The 17697-nt window shown below is 43.6% G+C and overlaps 1 protein-coding gene across 4 annotated transcripts in view; it reads right to left on the reverse strand.

The window, feature by feature from the left end:
- The window catches only part of MPPED2 (metallophosphoesterase domain containing 2), a 1149018-nt gene that overhangs the window by 824142 nt on the left and 307179 nt on the right, over nt 1-17697 (reverse strand). For all 4 annotated transcript variants that reach the window (XM_069623535.1, XM_069623537.1, XM_069623538.1 and 1 more), the window contains exon 3: nt 4104-4285. In XM_069623535.1, coding sequence (XP_069479636.1) covers nt 4104-4285 — 182 coding nt within the window. The remainder of the gene's footprint in view (nt 1-4103; nt 4286-17697) is intronic.

Raw genomic sequence — 17697 nt, forward strand, 5'->3', positions numbered from 1 at the left:
GAAGAAGCATGCCCCTGTGAACCACTCTGGGCAGGGGGCTTGGCTTTGGGCCAAGGCGCCAGTCTGATGTGCCGATCCTTCATAGTGTGCTTGGTAAAGCCACGACAGATCTCGCAATCCTCTTCCTTGTGCAACAGATGAAGACAATAAAGACACTGGGAATGCTTGTCCTCTATGAAAACATTCCACAAACCGCAGCTGGTGCAGAGCTTGATGAGGGAGGGTCTGTCCTTCTCCGACATGGTGCAGTGTAGGCCTGATGATCTTCTGGAAACTTCGAAGAAGAAACACTCGATTCGATGATTCCGCCCTTGAGGGGTGATGAAAGATGCCAAAAAACGGATCCCTATTAGTCGGATGTAGAAGCGATAGAGCACATGGGCTTGATCGAACAAAAATAGGATTTTCCTAGCAAGAAAAGTGTGAAAAACGCTGAAAGCTCTAAAAGCAACACACGAGGACTCCCAAGACTTGGACGCGCGGTACAAATCTGAAGATGGCTGCCAGAGCAGGGGCTTAGGGAGAGGGCAATCACTAGCTGGGGGCAGTATGACCCAGAGCTCAGTGATTGGTTTATAGGAGAAAGACAGTTTGTAAACGAAAGTGAAACAGTTTTTTCTTTTACCGAGGATTCTCGGCCTGACGACGGGGAATATTCATGAGCATGTGAATCCATGCCAGATCCCATGCTGGAGAACTTTGAGTTGTTTACTAATATATTTACAGCCTGCTTCTAGGTGGCAACTGTCATACCCATTTTGAAGAAACCTTTCACTGACCCCAAAAGCCCAGCCAAGTATCAAATTTGCCATGCTATTACAAAGTCTTGCAGCATGTGGTATTCAACCATAACATTATCTATCTGGAGGCTGGCAGACTCAATGGGCCTCATTACGACCCTGGCGGTACGGGTTTAACGGCGCCGTAAAAGGTGCCGGCGCCGTTAACCATGTACTGCCTCAATACGAGGTCCCCTCGCGGGACCTGGTAAGTAACGCCTGGTCGAACCAGGCGTGCTAACCGGGTCCCGCGAGTGGAAGAGGGAGCAAACAACGGGCCAACTCGTAATGGCCCGTTGTTTGCTCCCTCTCCCATTCCCATTCAGCCCTACTGGGGCTGAATGGGAATGGGGAAGGACCTGGTCCGGGTCCTTGGAGGGAGGAATTACCAGGCCTTCCGAACTCAGAATGGCCCGGTAATTCCTCATTCCGTGGACCCGGACGCGATTTCGGCGGCAGCCATGCCGCCAATAGCGGCATGGCTACCGCCGAGGTCCTAATGAGGGCCAATGTGTTCTTCTACAGGCACTCTGCGGAAATGGTGCTCACCCACATCTCCAAATTCCTTAACAATGCTCATCACTGCCCCATCACTTATATCCTTTTTCCCCTTGGTCTCTGCTGCCTTTAATACAGTTGATCATCTTTCTTTTCTGAACTCTCTCCCACCTCAGCTTCCAGGCCATACACCTTGCTTGGATGGTTACTGCCGCCCTTTCCATAGTTGTCCCTCAAGAGTCGGTCCTTGGTCCCCTGCTCCTCTTACTCTGCACATCCACTCTGAACAAACACTTCTCCACCTCTGAATTCTCGTTGTTGATGATAGGCAAATCATCTCCTCCATCAACACCTTCACCACAGAACTATACACTAACATCAACCACAGTCTCTCCCTGCAATCATCACTAGATGGTCTTATGATGCCCGATGCTCAGTTCCTCTAAAACTGAAGTGATTGAAATCTGGTCCGCCGGTGCCACGTCCGTCTCCCCTTCACTATATCCTTTTCCGATGTGCCCCTCACCGTATGATCCAGGGCTCACAATCCAGGGGTAGTGTTTGAATGTGATCAATTATTTCAACAGTTCATAACCTCCACTTCTACTTGGGCTAGGCCTAACCTCCTGAACATCTAGGAAATCTATGCCCACCACAACCTGCACTCTACAGAAATGTGCATCATCATTTTAGTTCTCAGCATGTTGGATTACTGCTCACGTAAAAGAAATGAACTTTGCCACCTGCCCCCACTTCAACATCCCACATTTCTCACCCACCTCTGCCACGTGCTACCTACAAATGGGGAGCTTTCTATCCAGAATCATGCCTGTATCAATCTCCCACTATGCACTCCCTCACTCTCTTCGATCCCAAACGTTTTTCAACCTTTCCGTCCATCTTGCGCTACCTCAAGCTTTCACTCCTTTACCCTCCTGGTGATGCATTACTGAACCCATATGCCCCAGTAATCACCAACATCCCTTGCAGTGTTAGGATTTAAAATCACCATCAAGAATCACCACCTCATACTGCAAGCACCCCCTGTGACACGCAATGGTACCATGCCCCCCCCCCCAATGAGAACTGAGGAAACAAGCATGTGCATACCTGCAAATACTGTACATTGTAAGAAAAACATGTATGTAAGCTATACCCGCGTGAGTGGCTCCCCCCTGTTATTAACAGGACCTCAACCTCCACCAACAGGCTTATATAGCAACCATTGCAATATGTTATCCCTTATAAAGCACCCAGCATTGGGAATTGCTATGATCACTAATATTATCTTATGTGCAGTGCTCCCTGTCGAAGCACCATGTTTTTTCAAATGAATAAATAAAAGTCTTTTCAAAGAAAAATGCAAAAATAACACTAGTGGACAGTCAGTTTAAAACCAACTGCACAAAATGGCACTTCACTCTAAAGAAAAGGACAATGGTCAGCAGCCACTTCAATTAGATGAGTCCTTTGAAGAGAGTGAACCAACCACACCTCACAGGACAGGCCTGTTAAAAACGTGCTATCAATGGCTTTTCGGCCTTTGAATAAAAAAGTGAGTCTTAAGCATGCCATAATACAACACGCATATCAGGGGTAAACATTTCAAGTTGCAAACTATTAGCCATAAAAGGTGGCTCTACACAGAGACAGCACACATATCCTACACGCCAGGAGTCAATTATCACTAGCCAACGGCTAGTGGCAAATACAAATGTTGCACCCTGTACATATAACGCTCGCAAAGAAAAAAGGTCTACCCTTCTTTCCCCAACACTATGTCAAGTACACCAAACACAGGCTTTAACTCCAAACATCTTTTCACAATAATCAGTAATAAAATATTCACTTATCAAAGCTTTTTTCGAAAATACATTAACTATGATACATGGCATCCTGCAATTTCGGTATAAAAGCCAGGATGCTGTCTTATTACAGGCTAGTTGTGACATCACAATTTAGCCTGTAATAAGAAAATGACATCACAACTGCTCGATAATCACTTATCATGCTTCAGTTGTGGCGTCACAATGCCTCCTGCAAGCAGCCACAGAGCAGATGTAACTGCAGAACTTAAAGCCGTGACACACATTTCAAATTCCTTGCTAGAAAAATAGATTTCTGTGACACTTTTCGGCCATTCATTGATAAGACAGTGTTTATGTTAGAATGTTAAATATGTGCACTGCTGCAGTTTAACACATGTGAGCAAGAATATGTATGCTATCACTCATTTTAAAGCCCAACATTAAAACGTTTTTAGAAGCATTTTATTAAACTGTTTAAACTATTTTTCTGCAACACATTAAGGGCTACTGCGCATCAGCAATTCTAAATCCAACAATATTTTACATTGATCTCTTACATTAGTTTAAGAAATAGGCAATCTATTAAAGGGGATAACAGTGTGTGGCCACGTATTATAATGATGGACTTGTTACCATAAATGGTGTGCTTCATAATACTATTTTACACTTTGGTGCCCGCATGGAAGATGATGGAAAACGATTTCAACAGCAGTGAATGCGAGACAGCAAAACAAGGCAAGCAGGAGTAGCTGTTGTGCTGTGTCAGTGTCACTCAGGAATAATATTCTCTCTGGGATAAACAGCCTACTGACAGACAGATTGTGTCCTGCGACGTTACAAGATGAGCTCTGAAGTTCCCCTATATTAATAGAAGGTTATTTAAACAAGGCGACGCACATTGCAAGATTGTCCCCGAGCCACCGGCTCCACGTGCTCCTATTTAATTAGGAGGCCTTGAATGACACTTGGACAGAACAGAAGGGTTAATTGGGGTCAGCGCAGAGCAACAGCCACTTACCTAACCAGTCATTAAACTTCTTCACCTCGGAGGGAAGGCCCAGCTCGGTGAAGTCGCCGGTGTGTAGCAGGACGTCGCCGTACGGCATCTGGATGCCATCTGTGCGAGAGTGCGTGTCCGAGATGCACACAAAGCGTGTGTGGCCCGCTGGCTTCGGCGTGTCATACGGGATGGGGTCGACCCTAGTGGAAACATCCCATGACAGTTAAATTGCAATACTTTGAACTTGGGAATGTTAAGCATGAGAACACATGGTAGACGGTAAAGGAAATGTGCTTTTCATGTATCAAACATAATATATATCATGCATAAAATATTATGTACATATCCGATACCTAACGACAATTAATCTAACACCGTGCACTACAGTAGCTTCATGTTTTCATTAGTGCCCTATTATTTTGTTTGATATCACTATACACAGAATGCATAAGACATAGGATCAATAAATAGTTCACCTGGGAGAGCCAGGGAATTTATGGGTAGAGCAGAGCTAGAGCCGAGCCTCGCAGTCTGGCCTGGCTCATAGGGCCCTACACGAGCCAAGGCTGGGAAATGGCTTTGAGGGAGGGGCCTGTGTTGGGGGCTGGGGCAAGAGAAGGGACTGGGGACAAGAAAAGGGGCTGGCGCAAACCAATTGGCCAAAGGGGTTGGGGGCATCAAAAGGGGCAGTGACAGGGCTAAGAGGGCCTAAAAAGGGCAAGAACAAGGGGTAAGAAAAGGGGCTAAAAGGTACGGGAAACCACTGGCTAAAGGGGTTGGTGGCTACACAAGGGGGTAAAGGGGCAAGAAGAGGGTTGAAAAGGGCCCAACATGGACTGGGGCAACAAAGGGGCTAAAAAGAGCTGGGTGACAAAAGGGCTCTGGGGTTGGGGTGGGGGGGTTCCAGGGACAGCACCAGAGTTTTACAAGAGGAACGTGCTTCACTACCTTCATATTCGCCGCCTCTGCAGACAAACAGAAAGTGCTCCTGTCCTTTCCTAGGCAATAAAGGAGTGGCTGGGGCGGGACAGAAATTCAAGCTGCCGGGACAAGAAGTCTGGTGGCCATGCTCATGTAAGTGGCTGCCTGACTTCTTGGCACAGCCACCGGACTTTCTGCCCCGCCCCAGCCACTATGATTGGTTTGGGACAGGAGCGTTTTTTATTGCCAGCTTCTTCTTTTACCGCAGTGTGGTGGCCAGCCGGTGGGGATTGTGGCTGGCCCCAGCTGTGGACAAACACTGATATGAAAGGAGGGTCAGGCCAGAGCCCCAGTTGTGGACCAGACCGGCCGGAGCCCTGCCGGCCGAAGCACCGCCAGGCTCGCCCAGCTCTAATGATTAGCATTTTCATGCCTTATTCTTACCTTATCCTGTAGGACTCCCCCCCCCCTCCACCATCTTAGGTCTAAATAACCACGTCACCCTCTATTAATTTCACTCTCTCCTTTAGTTTGTCTTGTCATGTGTTACTATGTTAAATTCCCATTGTTAAATTACATGAGAACACAAAAAAGAAGGTGCATCATTACAGTCTGTAATGTGTTTGAGCGTATTGTGCAAATTAAAAGGATTTGCTAAAGTCCAGGACTGTGATTGGTGGTCGAAGATCGCAGAACGTCTATTGGCCCCTCCCTAGCTGTGTGGCCACAATGGGGGAACAAAGCCATCTAAAAAATGTTTGGTCCTGACCAGAAGCCTATCGCTGGGGGCCTCTTACAGAATAGTAAGGTTGTTATAACTTGGTAGAAACTGCACATCTCTAAGACCCATTTCCAAAGATGATTACTGTTTAGATATAGGGTGTATTGACCAACAAAAACTTTTTTCAAATAATCGTATATTTTAGAACACAGTTCTTTCTGGTCAAGGTAGCCGTTGCTAAAAACACATACATCCACAAATATAACAGTACAATAACTATCAACATGACTTTTTAAGCCATGAGTATTAAGGCCTTTTTAAGGCGTTCCGTTCATTGTTCTCCGCTATGATGACCATAGGGTGTGGTGCCTATGGTTGGGGCAATAATTGTCTACAATGATTATACAAGATGCTTCATATTCCGATTTTAGCTCCCTTCGGGCTAATTAGAAATCGTTTTCCTGGGTACACTCTATTACAATAACCATAACACTACTCACACTCATGCTTCCAGGTGTTCTTAGTCCCTATCTAGCCCACCAACTCAAGAATAACTATAATTTGCAGTTCTAATGGTGCTTAGGTTGCGCATGTAAGAGAGCAATTAGATCTCAGAGTAGTCTTTTCAGGCTCTATAGCAATCAGCCTTCTGACCAAAGGTGGGAAGCTAAGGTGGAAAGGTCATAGGGCATTGACTTGATTACACAAGTTGTTTAAAAGAAGGACTATTGCACACTGGGACGTTATAGCTTGTATCATGTAGACTACCTACCTTAAATGTTATGATCAATTATGTCTAGCTCTCCACTTAGGAGCTGTATGCTAATGGACTTGGGCTGGTTGTTTCTCCTCTTTCCCTCCCTTTCTGATAACCACTCCTTTTCCCCACACATTCATCAATACACGTCCAACTCTTGGTACTGACAGATCTGCCAGCTGGCTTGGCAAAACCAGTTCTCAACCCAGCACAGACAGTGTTTCTAACAAACTGCCCTGGTTCATCACGCAACCACACAACAACTGGTCTACATATTGCCACCAAAGTAAAGCATTTGCTTTACACTGAGATTTTCATTCTTGAAATGTTCTCTTATGCATATTGATAACTAATTACAGGTAGGAAACACGTAACACTGTTCCAACAACTATACTTCCTCTCTTAACTCATGTATCTTTGTCCTTCTGAATCAGTATGCTGGCTAACTCCCCCCCCCCCTTTCTTATCGACATCCCACCCCTAACCGTCCTCTTGCTGAGCTTCAACTGGACTGAACCTATCATGACTGACACTGTCCGATCTCCTGCATTGCTGAGAGCACGTTAACAGTATGAAATGTCCGTTTATTCCCCCTGCACCCGTTTTAGTTCCACGGACCCCTTCCCCAATTAACAAAGCATACGATTCAAACTCTGAAAACTGCAATGTGTGGGTGAATGTTTGGGAGGGTTCAAATGCATGCCACATTAAGAAAACATGTCCAAACATATCCCACTGAAATGTCAGTCTTGTCACGTAATAACACTTATCATGCTAACTTTAGCACGGATGCCCAGAAAACAATGTCATGCCACTGTAGATAGGCTGCATTAAAATGCCAGTCTATCCACTTAATAACATATACTTTCTTTATCATAGATGCCCATTAAAAATGTCATGCCGTAGTAAGCAATTGCTAGACTGCCTGCACCAAAATGCCAGTCTAGCCAAGTAATAACACACATCATGCTTGCTTTATCATGGATAGAAAATGTTATAGTAAAGAGAGAACACCAGACCCGACCCCAGCCAGCATCTCATCCTCCCCCTCTAAAAATAATCTCATTGGTGAACGGCCCAGCACAAACACACACTCATTCACACAACATTCACTTACACATTTACTGACACCACTCACTCGTTCGCTCATTAACAGGCGTACCCATACACCATACATTTGCTCATTCACATGCATCCAGCCATCCATACATTATACTCTTACTTATTCACACACACATGACATAATACATAGCACACCCTGGAATGCACGCACATATACAAACAAATCAGACATCTAACACCCACGCGCGCACACACACTTAAAAAACATAGTTTTTCTTATATGCTGCCTGAATCTTGCTTCCCAGAGGGACTCCAGGCCTCCAGGCCCCATGCTCCATGCTCCACCACCCCAAAAAGAAACCAGAAAGCCTGGTTCATGATTTGCACAGTGGAGCAGAAGGAGTTGGGGCCTCTATCTTGCAGTGCTGGAACAACAACATTTATTTCTTCTGTGAGAGTGCACTCTGACTTCTGAAAGATATTTTATATTTTTGAACCTGGACAAGTCGGGCCCCCCTTGGACATAGAGTGGCAAGGCCTACTCCACCACAGCGGCCCCTGCTATGCCAGGGGTGTGGACTATTTGCTTTTTAACTAAGCAGCCCACATAGTCCTCTTGCCTTTCTTTCCCATTTCCCTCCATCCTCTAACCTATTTTTCTCAATCCACCTTTCTCCTGCTTACCTCCTATCCGCCCTGCCTTTGCCAGTTTCCCTCCGACCCCCTCACCAGTCTCCCTCCTTCTCCAGCACTAGTTTTCCCTCCTTCCCCAGATGCCAGTTTCCCTTATTCCCTCAAGCACACTACTATCGTTCTCCTTCAACTGCCCCATTCTTGATATAGCTTGTTTCCCCATCATTGTTTTGAACCTGTTTAGGGCAGCCTATACTCTATACCAGTAACCATCAAACTGAAACATTGCAAAATGTGATGTTTCATATTTGAAGAAGTTCACACATGGAGTTATTTACATATTAAAAACACCATCAAATAATAGGTTTGAGTTACCTATCTTTACTCTTACTTAGGTGGGAGGATAGCTCAGGTGCAACACACTCGTCTTGGAAGCAAGAGAACGCAGAGCAACACAGGTTTGAATCCTGGTTCGTGCTTAGAGACTGGTCTCTCTAATTGAGAACATTATAAAAAATGATTTCATTAATTAAGTGGCAATTCTGTTCAGATCCCGAATCTTGGATTCAAATGTGTGCAAAAAATGTGATCAATCTATGTAGGAGTGGCTTTTGATTGCAACATAATGACCAAGTCATTTATTTCCAAAACAGTTACATATTTTTCTGTGTAAAAATTGCAAAACAATTACCAGTCATGATCTGTGGTAGTAGAAAAATATCTTCACCATCACCTGCCCTCTTCCCCATAGACCTAAATTCGATTAACACCTGCTGTTGGGTGGCGAGTGTGAGTGATTTTATTGCTCGCTGTAATTTTTTTTTATTTCCGTCTGTTTTTTTCCCCATTTTATAATTTTTTTCACCGGATTTGTTTCTAGAAAATAAGGCTGCAACTTGATTTTTTCAACATTTATTCACAAGAAAAGATGTACACGCAAACTTTCATTTTCAAATTTACGACACATGGGAGCACTTACTTTCATCATAAAACCACATGCTTCTATAGATCCCTGCCGTTAATAAGCACCATTATAGTAGATGTGATTATTACACAATTGTATTTAATTCTTCAGTTTTCCCCTTTGAAAAAAGATATTACTGTTTTTAATAGAAAAACAAATGCACAGGGCACACAAAGTGGAATTTTTTTTTAAAAACACAAAGATCAAGTAGCTTAATAAAAAAAGAGTGGTCACAAGAAACTCGACTTCCAAGGTTTTTGTGATGACCGACCTCTGATAGATTAAAGGCTGAGCAGGCCCTGTGGTTGTCAAAGATGTATGGGCACAAAGGTCATCACACATCTCTGCAGAGTTGCTTAGAGACACGCCATACAAATCTATATGCAAAGTAGGTGATGAGTAAGGTAATCCTGAAGCAAAATAAAGTTATTAAGGGATGGTCACCGAACACTTGACGTGGGGCAACGTTAGATCTGCGTAAAATCTCTTTGGTTTTTACTATTGATTGAAAGAAACCCAACAGAAACGACGTGATAAGTTCAGCATCTGAACACTATCCTTTAACGTGGCTTGCAGCTTTCCACAGTAAAATAAAAAAAAAGCGAACTTTGAAGTATGACAAACAATCAGACATTGTGTATATAGAAATAATGAAGGTTTACTTCCTGGCTGCATATTTTTCTTTAACTTACAAGACACCAATTAGGCAGCTTAAGTCTTTAGAGTTTTGGGTTTGAGATGGAACTGTGGGAAACAAGTGGCAATCAAAACATTATCACGTATTTTGCGGACTTGTCAAATACAGCAACATCTGCCATAATGCACTTCAGAGTAATTGCTCTGTATGCCTCAGTACTCGACTGTTAAAAGGCTTCATGCATATTCCAAAAAACAAAAATGCAGGTTAAAAAGAAAACACGATTCCAAGATGGCTGCCGAGATATCGGCACCGTGAGCAGAGATATCGGCACCGTGAGCAGAGGGCTCCTGCCTGCCGCCTGCAACTATAGGTTTAATGAACTTGCCATCCAACTAAAAAGAGCTAAGAGAGATGACCATTACCTTCAGGAGGTGGTGAGAACACTTTCCAACATTAATGCAGGCAGATTTTTACTGAATTGACCATGAGCGCATCCAGGCGTTTCCAGGGGCGTGGCATCTTCCACACAGGACCTGGCTTCTGCAAGGCGGACAAGAAGGGTACGGCACCCCAAAAAATCATTGGGACACAGCAAATTCGAATGCAGAGGAGCTGGGAATATCAAGTAGAAAAGAAGAGGTGAGGTACACTCCATTTTGAAAAGCAGTGCGCGTGCGCCAGAATTGTAAGGGAGAAGTTAATCTGTGAGGCGGATCAGACTTCCTATTGCTGTTCAAGTAACTCAGAGACACCAAAGAAAGAAGGTGGAACCTTATAGTTACCAACATTAACCCTAATCAGGTGCGAACAACGACAGTGCCGTCAGTGACTGGAGGGTTATTACGAGGGGGCCTGAGAAAGGAATCACTAATTTCCACAACATTTGGGGGTGGGGGAAACATCGAGATTATACTCTCAACAAAACGGAGGGGGAAAAACTGAGGTTGCAATTGATCTACAGTTGATCCGCCTCATATGTTTAGGAAGAGGCCTAAAGATCCCATGGAGACGGTCCCCATCCCCAAAATCTAAAAGAAAAAAACAACTTGAAGGTTCGCTCCTGAAATTATGGCGCAAAGAAAGGGAAGAGATGATAACTGATGAACGAACAGCATCATACCACGACCCCAGAGTGGCCTCACCGTTAAAGATGCCAGATCAGGAGTCCACTAAGGAAATGATACAACAATGCTTTAAGGACTTCAAAGACCAAATGACTGAAATGCTCCAGGCACAATTAGCACTTCTAAAAACTGAACATGCACAATCCATGCAAGAGGTGAAAGGTGATATTAAAGATCTGGCTGAGAGAGTGGAAACCAACGAAACTGCTATACAAGATCTTGCAGACGACATAAGCAAAATTGACATTTTGACTGACCAGCTGGCAGTGGCACCACCTAATATGGAAATACAGATGGAGGATCTAGAACAATGTTCAAGGAGAAGCAACATTAGGGTTAAAGCCCTTCCAGAATCGATTGAGGATCAGGACTTAAAAGGAAATATGCAACAAGTATTTGCCGACCTCTTAGAGGTAGACACATGGGAATAAGTTCCATTGGATCGAATACACAGAGTTGGCCTGAAATGCAAGGATCCAGATCGAGACCCTGATAAGTGATTGTGGCAATACAAAGATATGGACAAAAAGAGGCAATCCTGCAGCCAGGAAGCAAGGCAAATCCTATTACGATCAATGGATCAGAAATTCAATTGTATCAGGATTTGGTGCAGACAACTTTGTTGAAACAGACACTGGTGGGTCCAGCAGTAAAAGTTTTGGTTAAAGCGAAAGTCCAGTACAGATGGACATTTCCGTTTGGACTACTTTTCTCCTGGGAAGAACAACACAGAATTACCGCATGTGAAGAAGGACTGAGGATTTTAAAGATCGATGAAGAAGAGGAACTTCAAAAAGACATTGGCAATTCAAGAGACGGGGAAGTACAAAAGATGGGCATGGGCCAAAGTGTCACGAGGCAGGTCAACTAAGGAGTGACTCCTGGGAGGTGTCGACAGGCGTATGGACACCTATGCCCAACACAGCAGGTAAAAAGTACTTTATTTTTAAGTTTAAGGACTATAACAGATGTTCATGGTCAATTCTATTACTAGAAGGAGGCATGAATGTGGAGTGAACGAGGCAGTGGGGGTTGTGGGGGGATGTTCCCAGCGCCTGGAATCAGGGGTGTGATGGGTCCGGATAGACCCGCCAGAGAATCCCTAGGAGTGTAGTAGAGCTCAACCTCCATGGCTCAAAGCATGGGTGGAGGGGGAAAAGGTTGGGCTTGACCGGAGAGACGAAAGGGGGATAGGGGAATGGGGGAAGAGGTAGTGGGGTTAAATACAAGGGGGATCAGCTGCCAAAGGAATAACTAGTGTACACAAATGTAGATGTGAGGTCAGAAAGGAATCCATTTCTTAACCTTAAACATAAGGGGCTTAAACTCCCCAGTCAAAAGGTGTTAATTGGGATTGTTCCTAAATTGTGAGATGCCCAATGTGGTGACACTATAAGAGACTTGTGTTTCAAGGAAAGATAGTAACAAATTAAAGTTAGCAGGATATCCATATATAATACAATCAAACAACAAGAGGAAGACGGGAGGGGCCCTTATAGCTTTGAAAGGTCAGGTGGGACAGGACATACTAGCAAAAGAAATGGATAAGGAGGGAAGATATGTTTTTGCCAGAATTTAAATAGAGAGAATGTGCTATACCATTGCTACAGTGTATGCTCCAAATTCGGGGCAGGATGGGTTCCTCCAGGGGGTTCTAGGCAAGCTTGAACGTTTCGCTGAGGGACAAATAATCATGACAGGAGTATTTAATATGGCCTGGGATCCACAAGTAGATGGGAGCAGGGCTGGACAGACATCGCAATGACCCCCGACTCAAAAATCAAAATCTTGTATGTCTAATTTGTCTCTAGTTGACGCTTGGAAAGAAACAGTAGGGTACTAAGTTCTACACATTTTAATCATCTGTCCATAAGACATTTTCGAGGATAGATTATGTGTGGGTCTCGGACTCATTGCTAGGACGAATACAGAAGATGCACCTGGGTCCTATAAACCTTTCTGATCATGCACCATTACTGTTGGCAATTTCTCAGAATATGGACGGGTCAGGATTATGGTGGTGGAAATTCCCAGAACACATACTAAGAGATCGGTATTATGTGACGAAATTCAGAGCAAGATTAGGCAATTCTTCGAATTAAATGGGACTTAGGGAACACCAGAAAGGTGGGTTTGGGATGCTTTTAAGGCGGCCAGGAGGGAAGAATTATAGCGAAAAAAAGCCCTTAGATTAGCAATTAACATTAGCACTAAAAGATCTGCAAGAAAAATTGGCAATAGTCATGAGGGAGATGGAAACGAATAGGGGGTAACATTACAAAAAAGATTTAGGCACCTCAGGGGGCAATTAGACGTGCTACAGACCAGTCAAGCAGAAAAAGCCTTGTTGTATTTAAGACAGAGTTATTACATCAAAGCTAACAAGGCCGATCGCCTGTTGGCACGGCAAGTGCGGATGAAGGATAAAGCAAGGACCATCCGGAGCATAGAAACTGGGCAAGGCATAACTAGCACATCCTCTAAAGAAATATTAAAAGCATTTACTGAGTATTATTCAGCCCTGTACACCACCGACTCCCCGGATTCCCAAACACAAAAGATATGTTTGGAGCAATGCCGGTTGAACAGATTGGAAGCAGGTGATAGGGAGGAGTTGGAGGGAGTGGCCACTCCAGAGGAGGTTTGAGAGGCAATAAGATTGTTACCAGTTAACAAGGCTACGGGCCCGGATGGCTTTCCAGCATTATTTTATAAGAACTATACACAGATCTTGATCCCGGTGCTGACTTCTCTTTTCAATTCCTTCAGAGGGGAGGGCATATTACATCCACAATGGAAGAGGAAAATGTGGTACATTTTCCTAAGCCAGTGAAGGATAAAACATGGTGTAGATCATACAGCCCCATAGCTCTTAATATAGACATCAAGCTTACATGAAAATATTAGCAACTAAACTGGAAAGGCTGGTTCATAAATTAGTTCATCCAGATCAATCAGGGTTTGATATGGGTAGACAAACATTCGGAAGGCTTTCGATCGAGTCGAGTCGAGTGGTCCTTCTTATTCCTCACAATGGAGGCAGTGGGATTTGGCCCCAGTTTCTTGCAAATGGTCGGGGAAAATTATCAATCCCCAATCTTACGTCTTGCTATCAATGGTGACCTATCGCATGAAGTGAGGGTAACTAGGGGAACCAAATAAGAGTGCCCATTATCTCTGGTATTATTCGCAATCCATCTTGAACCACTATTGTCTAGAATTAGAGAGGAGGATAAAATCAAAGGTATTCAATTCAGGGGAGAAAAACAAAGTAATGGTCTTCCTTCGCGGACGACTTATTATTGACAATGACTGATGAAACTACTTCCTTGCAGGCCCTAGCAATAGAACCTATACAATTCGGGGAGGTGCCGGGTCTGAAAATAAATATACACAAATCGGTGATGATGATATTTCAAGAAGGAAAAATATCCGGAATGAGTGACGATGGTGAGAAACAGTTTGACACAAAAGGGCATGAGATATCTGGGAGTTCAGATAATTGATTCTCTGGATTCGATGTATTGAACAAATGATCTCCCTCTTTTGGAGTCAATTAAAAAGTGGCTCACAGTACGTAACTTCCTGACCACCTCCTGGACAGGAAGACTAAATGTAGTTAAAATGATAGTTCTTACAAAATGATTTTATTATTTCTAGGCTCTTATTGGTTACCTAGAAATTCTTTAAGGTTCTTGAAAATATAAGGGATTATATCTGGAAAGGCAAGAAAGCTAGGGTAGGATGGAAGACATTGACGGCATCAGTACTCAAAGGAGAATATACTATCAAGCGGCCCAGCTGAGAATTATAAAGGCATGATTTAAAGGGGACATGAAGAAAATGTGGGTGTGGATGGACAGAGCGGTGGTTGGAAGGCCCCTACAGGAAGGTGTCGAAAACAAGATCAGCCCATTAATATATACAATAGTAAAATCACACCTTTGATGGCACAGGTATGGGATGAGGTGGTCAAGCGGACAGGTATTACTACGTTTCCCTCTACCTTTACACCTCTTTTCGGCAATCCCCAGTTTACTCTGGGGTTAGAACAGAGTGCATTCAAGACATGGGAGGAAGCAGGATGTTTAAAGATGGGTGATATGGTGGAGGGTCGAGATATTAGGTCCTTTCAACAAAGTAAACCAGCTTTCTCCCTGAATGAAAATGAAAGATTAAGGTATGCTCAACTTGGACACTGGTTAATGGAAGTTAAACGCTTTATTATACGAGATTTGACCCCTTTCGAGAAATACATTACCACAAACTCAGGGGACAAACATGTGGTGGGTGCACTGTATAAAATCATTGGAGAGAATCTAGGTCAAGTGGAATGGGGGTATATGAAGCTATGGGAGAAGGCCACAGGCATTACCATTACGGAGACCCAATGGTTGGCTGTTTGGGAGGGAATACCGAAATTGATGCGGGCACTCCAGATATGTGCAATATGTCAAGATAATGGTGCAATGGCATCTCACTCCAGAGAAATAACATACATTTTATACAAATGTTTCAGGGGAATGTTGGCGGGGATGTAATGAGGTGGGAACATGGTGTGAGTGTTTCAAAGTGAAGGTATATTGGGTAAGTATTAATAAAGCAATGAGAGAGATTGATGGTTCCCAAATACGTAGAGACACGGGGAAGCAATGTTGGGTTAGGGGGGCATACTGGAGGTTCTCTCCACAAAGAGTCAAAGGAAAGCTTACATGATTCCAAGTGTGGCCGCTGTATCATTAATTGCACAAAATTGAAAACAACCTACGGCCCCTACCGACCAGGATTGGTTAATGCAAATGTGGAATTATGTCTCTTTGGAATGGGTAACGTGTGTTGCAAGGGGAACAAAAGAAGTTTAGGAAGGATTGGGATTTGGTGCTGGACTTTCTGCATAAAGACTGTCGCAAGAACTGGTACCCGCAAAGAATACGGGCATTGGATGTATTCTGCTGAAAGTACAAGCAGATCAGACTCTAAAGACTGGTATGGACAATGGTGGCAGCTGTCCGTGGGTGGGGCGGACGGAGGGGGGAAGGAAACGGGAGTTGGGGCTGGGGGGGAGATTTTGTATGTGAAAAATTGAAAATTGTTAATAAAAATATATTTAAAAAAAACACATTTTCCAGGCTTTAGGCAGAGATCTTCTGAAGAGGATGGTTCTGGCCGAAGCAAGTAAGGAATAAATGACAGCACTGGGAAGGAATGATTTTCTGTTTTTATGGATTTTAAAATAAACAGTGGAAACAAACACATTTCAATCTCTAGAAATATGTGAAATATTATAAAAGTGGACATTGTGGGAGCCTATGTGTAACATATGATCTTGCAAATGTCTATTACACAAATCGATCCTGTGTGAAGTAGCATGTGCAATTAGCATATACATGATGGGTAGTAAATGCAATTTAATTGAACAAGTGATATCATATTTACACCCATCCATAAAACAACATTTGAAAAGGTTGTGCGGGTTCAGAGCTAACTGAGCTACAGAGTAGATCCTTTATGAGTTCCAGTGGGAGAATTATCTAAAGACTCGAGGCACCACTGGGAGATGGAGAGTTGGTAGCCTCCGATATGCAGCATGAAACAAAGGGGTTTATAATTTGTCTAATAGTCCTAGTCCTATTCCACAGCAAGATTGAGGCCTGCTGTACTGGAAGAGACCTGCACCAGATGGAACTGGCAAGTGACAAGATAGGGATGGCTGCACTGAGATGTTGTACCTGGATTGACCAGAATTATTGTGCAATTCTGCCTGGCTGGTGCCTTGGTGGTGAGAATTAGAGCCATACCAAGAGCCGAGCAAAGTTAATAGGACCTGAAGGCGCAGATGTTCCCAGATTATTGGATGGTTGAAAGCAGCATGCAGATGGATGGAGGAAATCCTACAAAAGTAGCAATGAATCTCATAAGGATGTCCCTACCGTGCTTGTGCAGCACAAAGTCCTGTGGTTGTACTGCACATGACGCTGCACATATGCTTGCTATGTATGTTTGGATCCGATTTTATTAATATGGAGAACATCATCAATCAGGGTTCTTCGAACATGAAGGGTGCTGGAAACTATTTGGCTCCTGCTTGCAGCCTAGAAGAGCCTGGTTAGCTTGACAACAATATATACTAGGAGCTACTTTTGGCTCCACTGGCCAAGAGATGTGCACAAACAACAATGTGGATTTAACTCTGTTTGGAACAATTTATAAATAAACATTAAGACACACCTATACTGCATTGAAAACATGTCATAAACAATGGGCACAATTATAGATTTCCATCTTGTGCAGAAATTAGATTTGCAGAAAGCTATGTACTAGCCCTTTGTTCCCCAGTGGAAGATGGTCACTGGTTAATGCTGGATACCCAGAAGCTGCTTTTAGCTCCTGCGTATGCAATCTTAATTTCGGGCCCTGCATCATGGTGGGATGCCTGAAATAAATGAACATTTGGTGGATAAATTAATGGTGGCCAAAGGTGGGTGCGATTTTTACTTGGTGCACCAAAGCTTTGATTGAGTAACAGAGGTTCACCAGAAACGGAACAAGATATGTGGTTATGTGCATCCACCGTTCTTCAAGGAGGTGACTTTAAAGTATTTAAAATATTTTTAATTGAGAGTGGTGCGATCAAATGATAGAAGTCTAGAAGAACAAGTTACTTACCCGTGGTAAAGTTTTTTCAACTGGATTTTCCACCCACGTATTCCTTATCTTTGATATTTCCATATCCAACTTGCTGCTTCAGAATGTATTTTCCAGTAGAGCGCTTGCGTCGATGACTGTCGAA

Source organism: Ambystoma mexicanum, chromosome 11 (genome assembly GCF_040938575.1).
Source record: "Ambystoma mexicanum isolate Mex_15411 chromosome 11, UKY_AmexF1_1, whole genome shotgun sequence".
In the NCBI taxonomy this organism is placed as follows: domain Eukaryota; kingdom Metazoa; phylum Chordata; class Amphibia; order Caudata; family Ambystomatidae; genus Ambystoma; species Ambystoma mexicanum.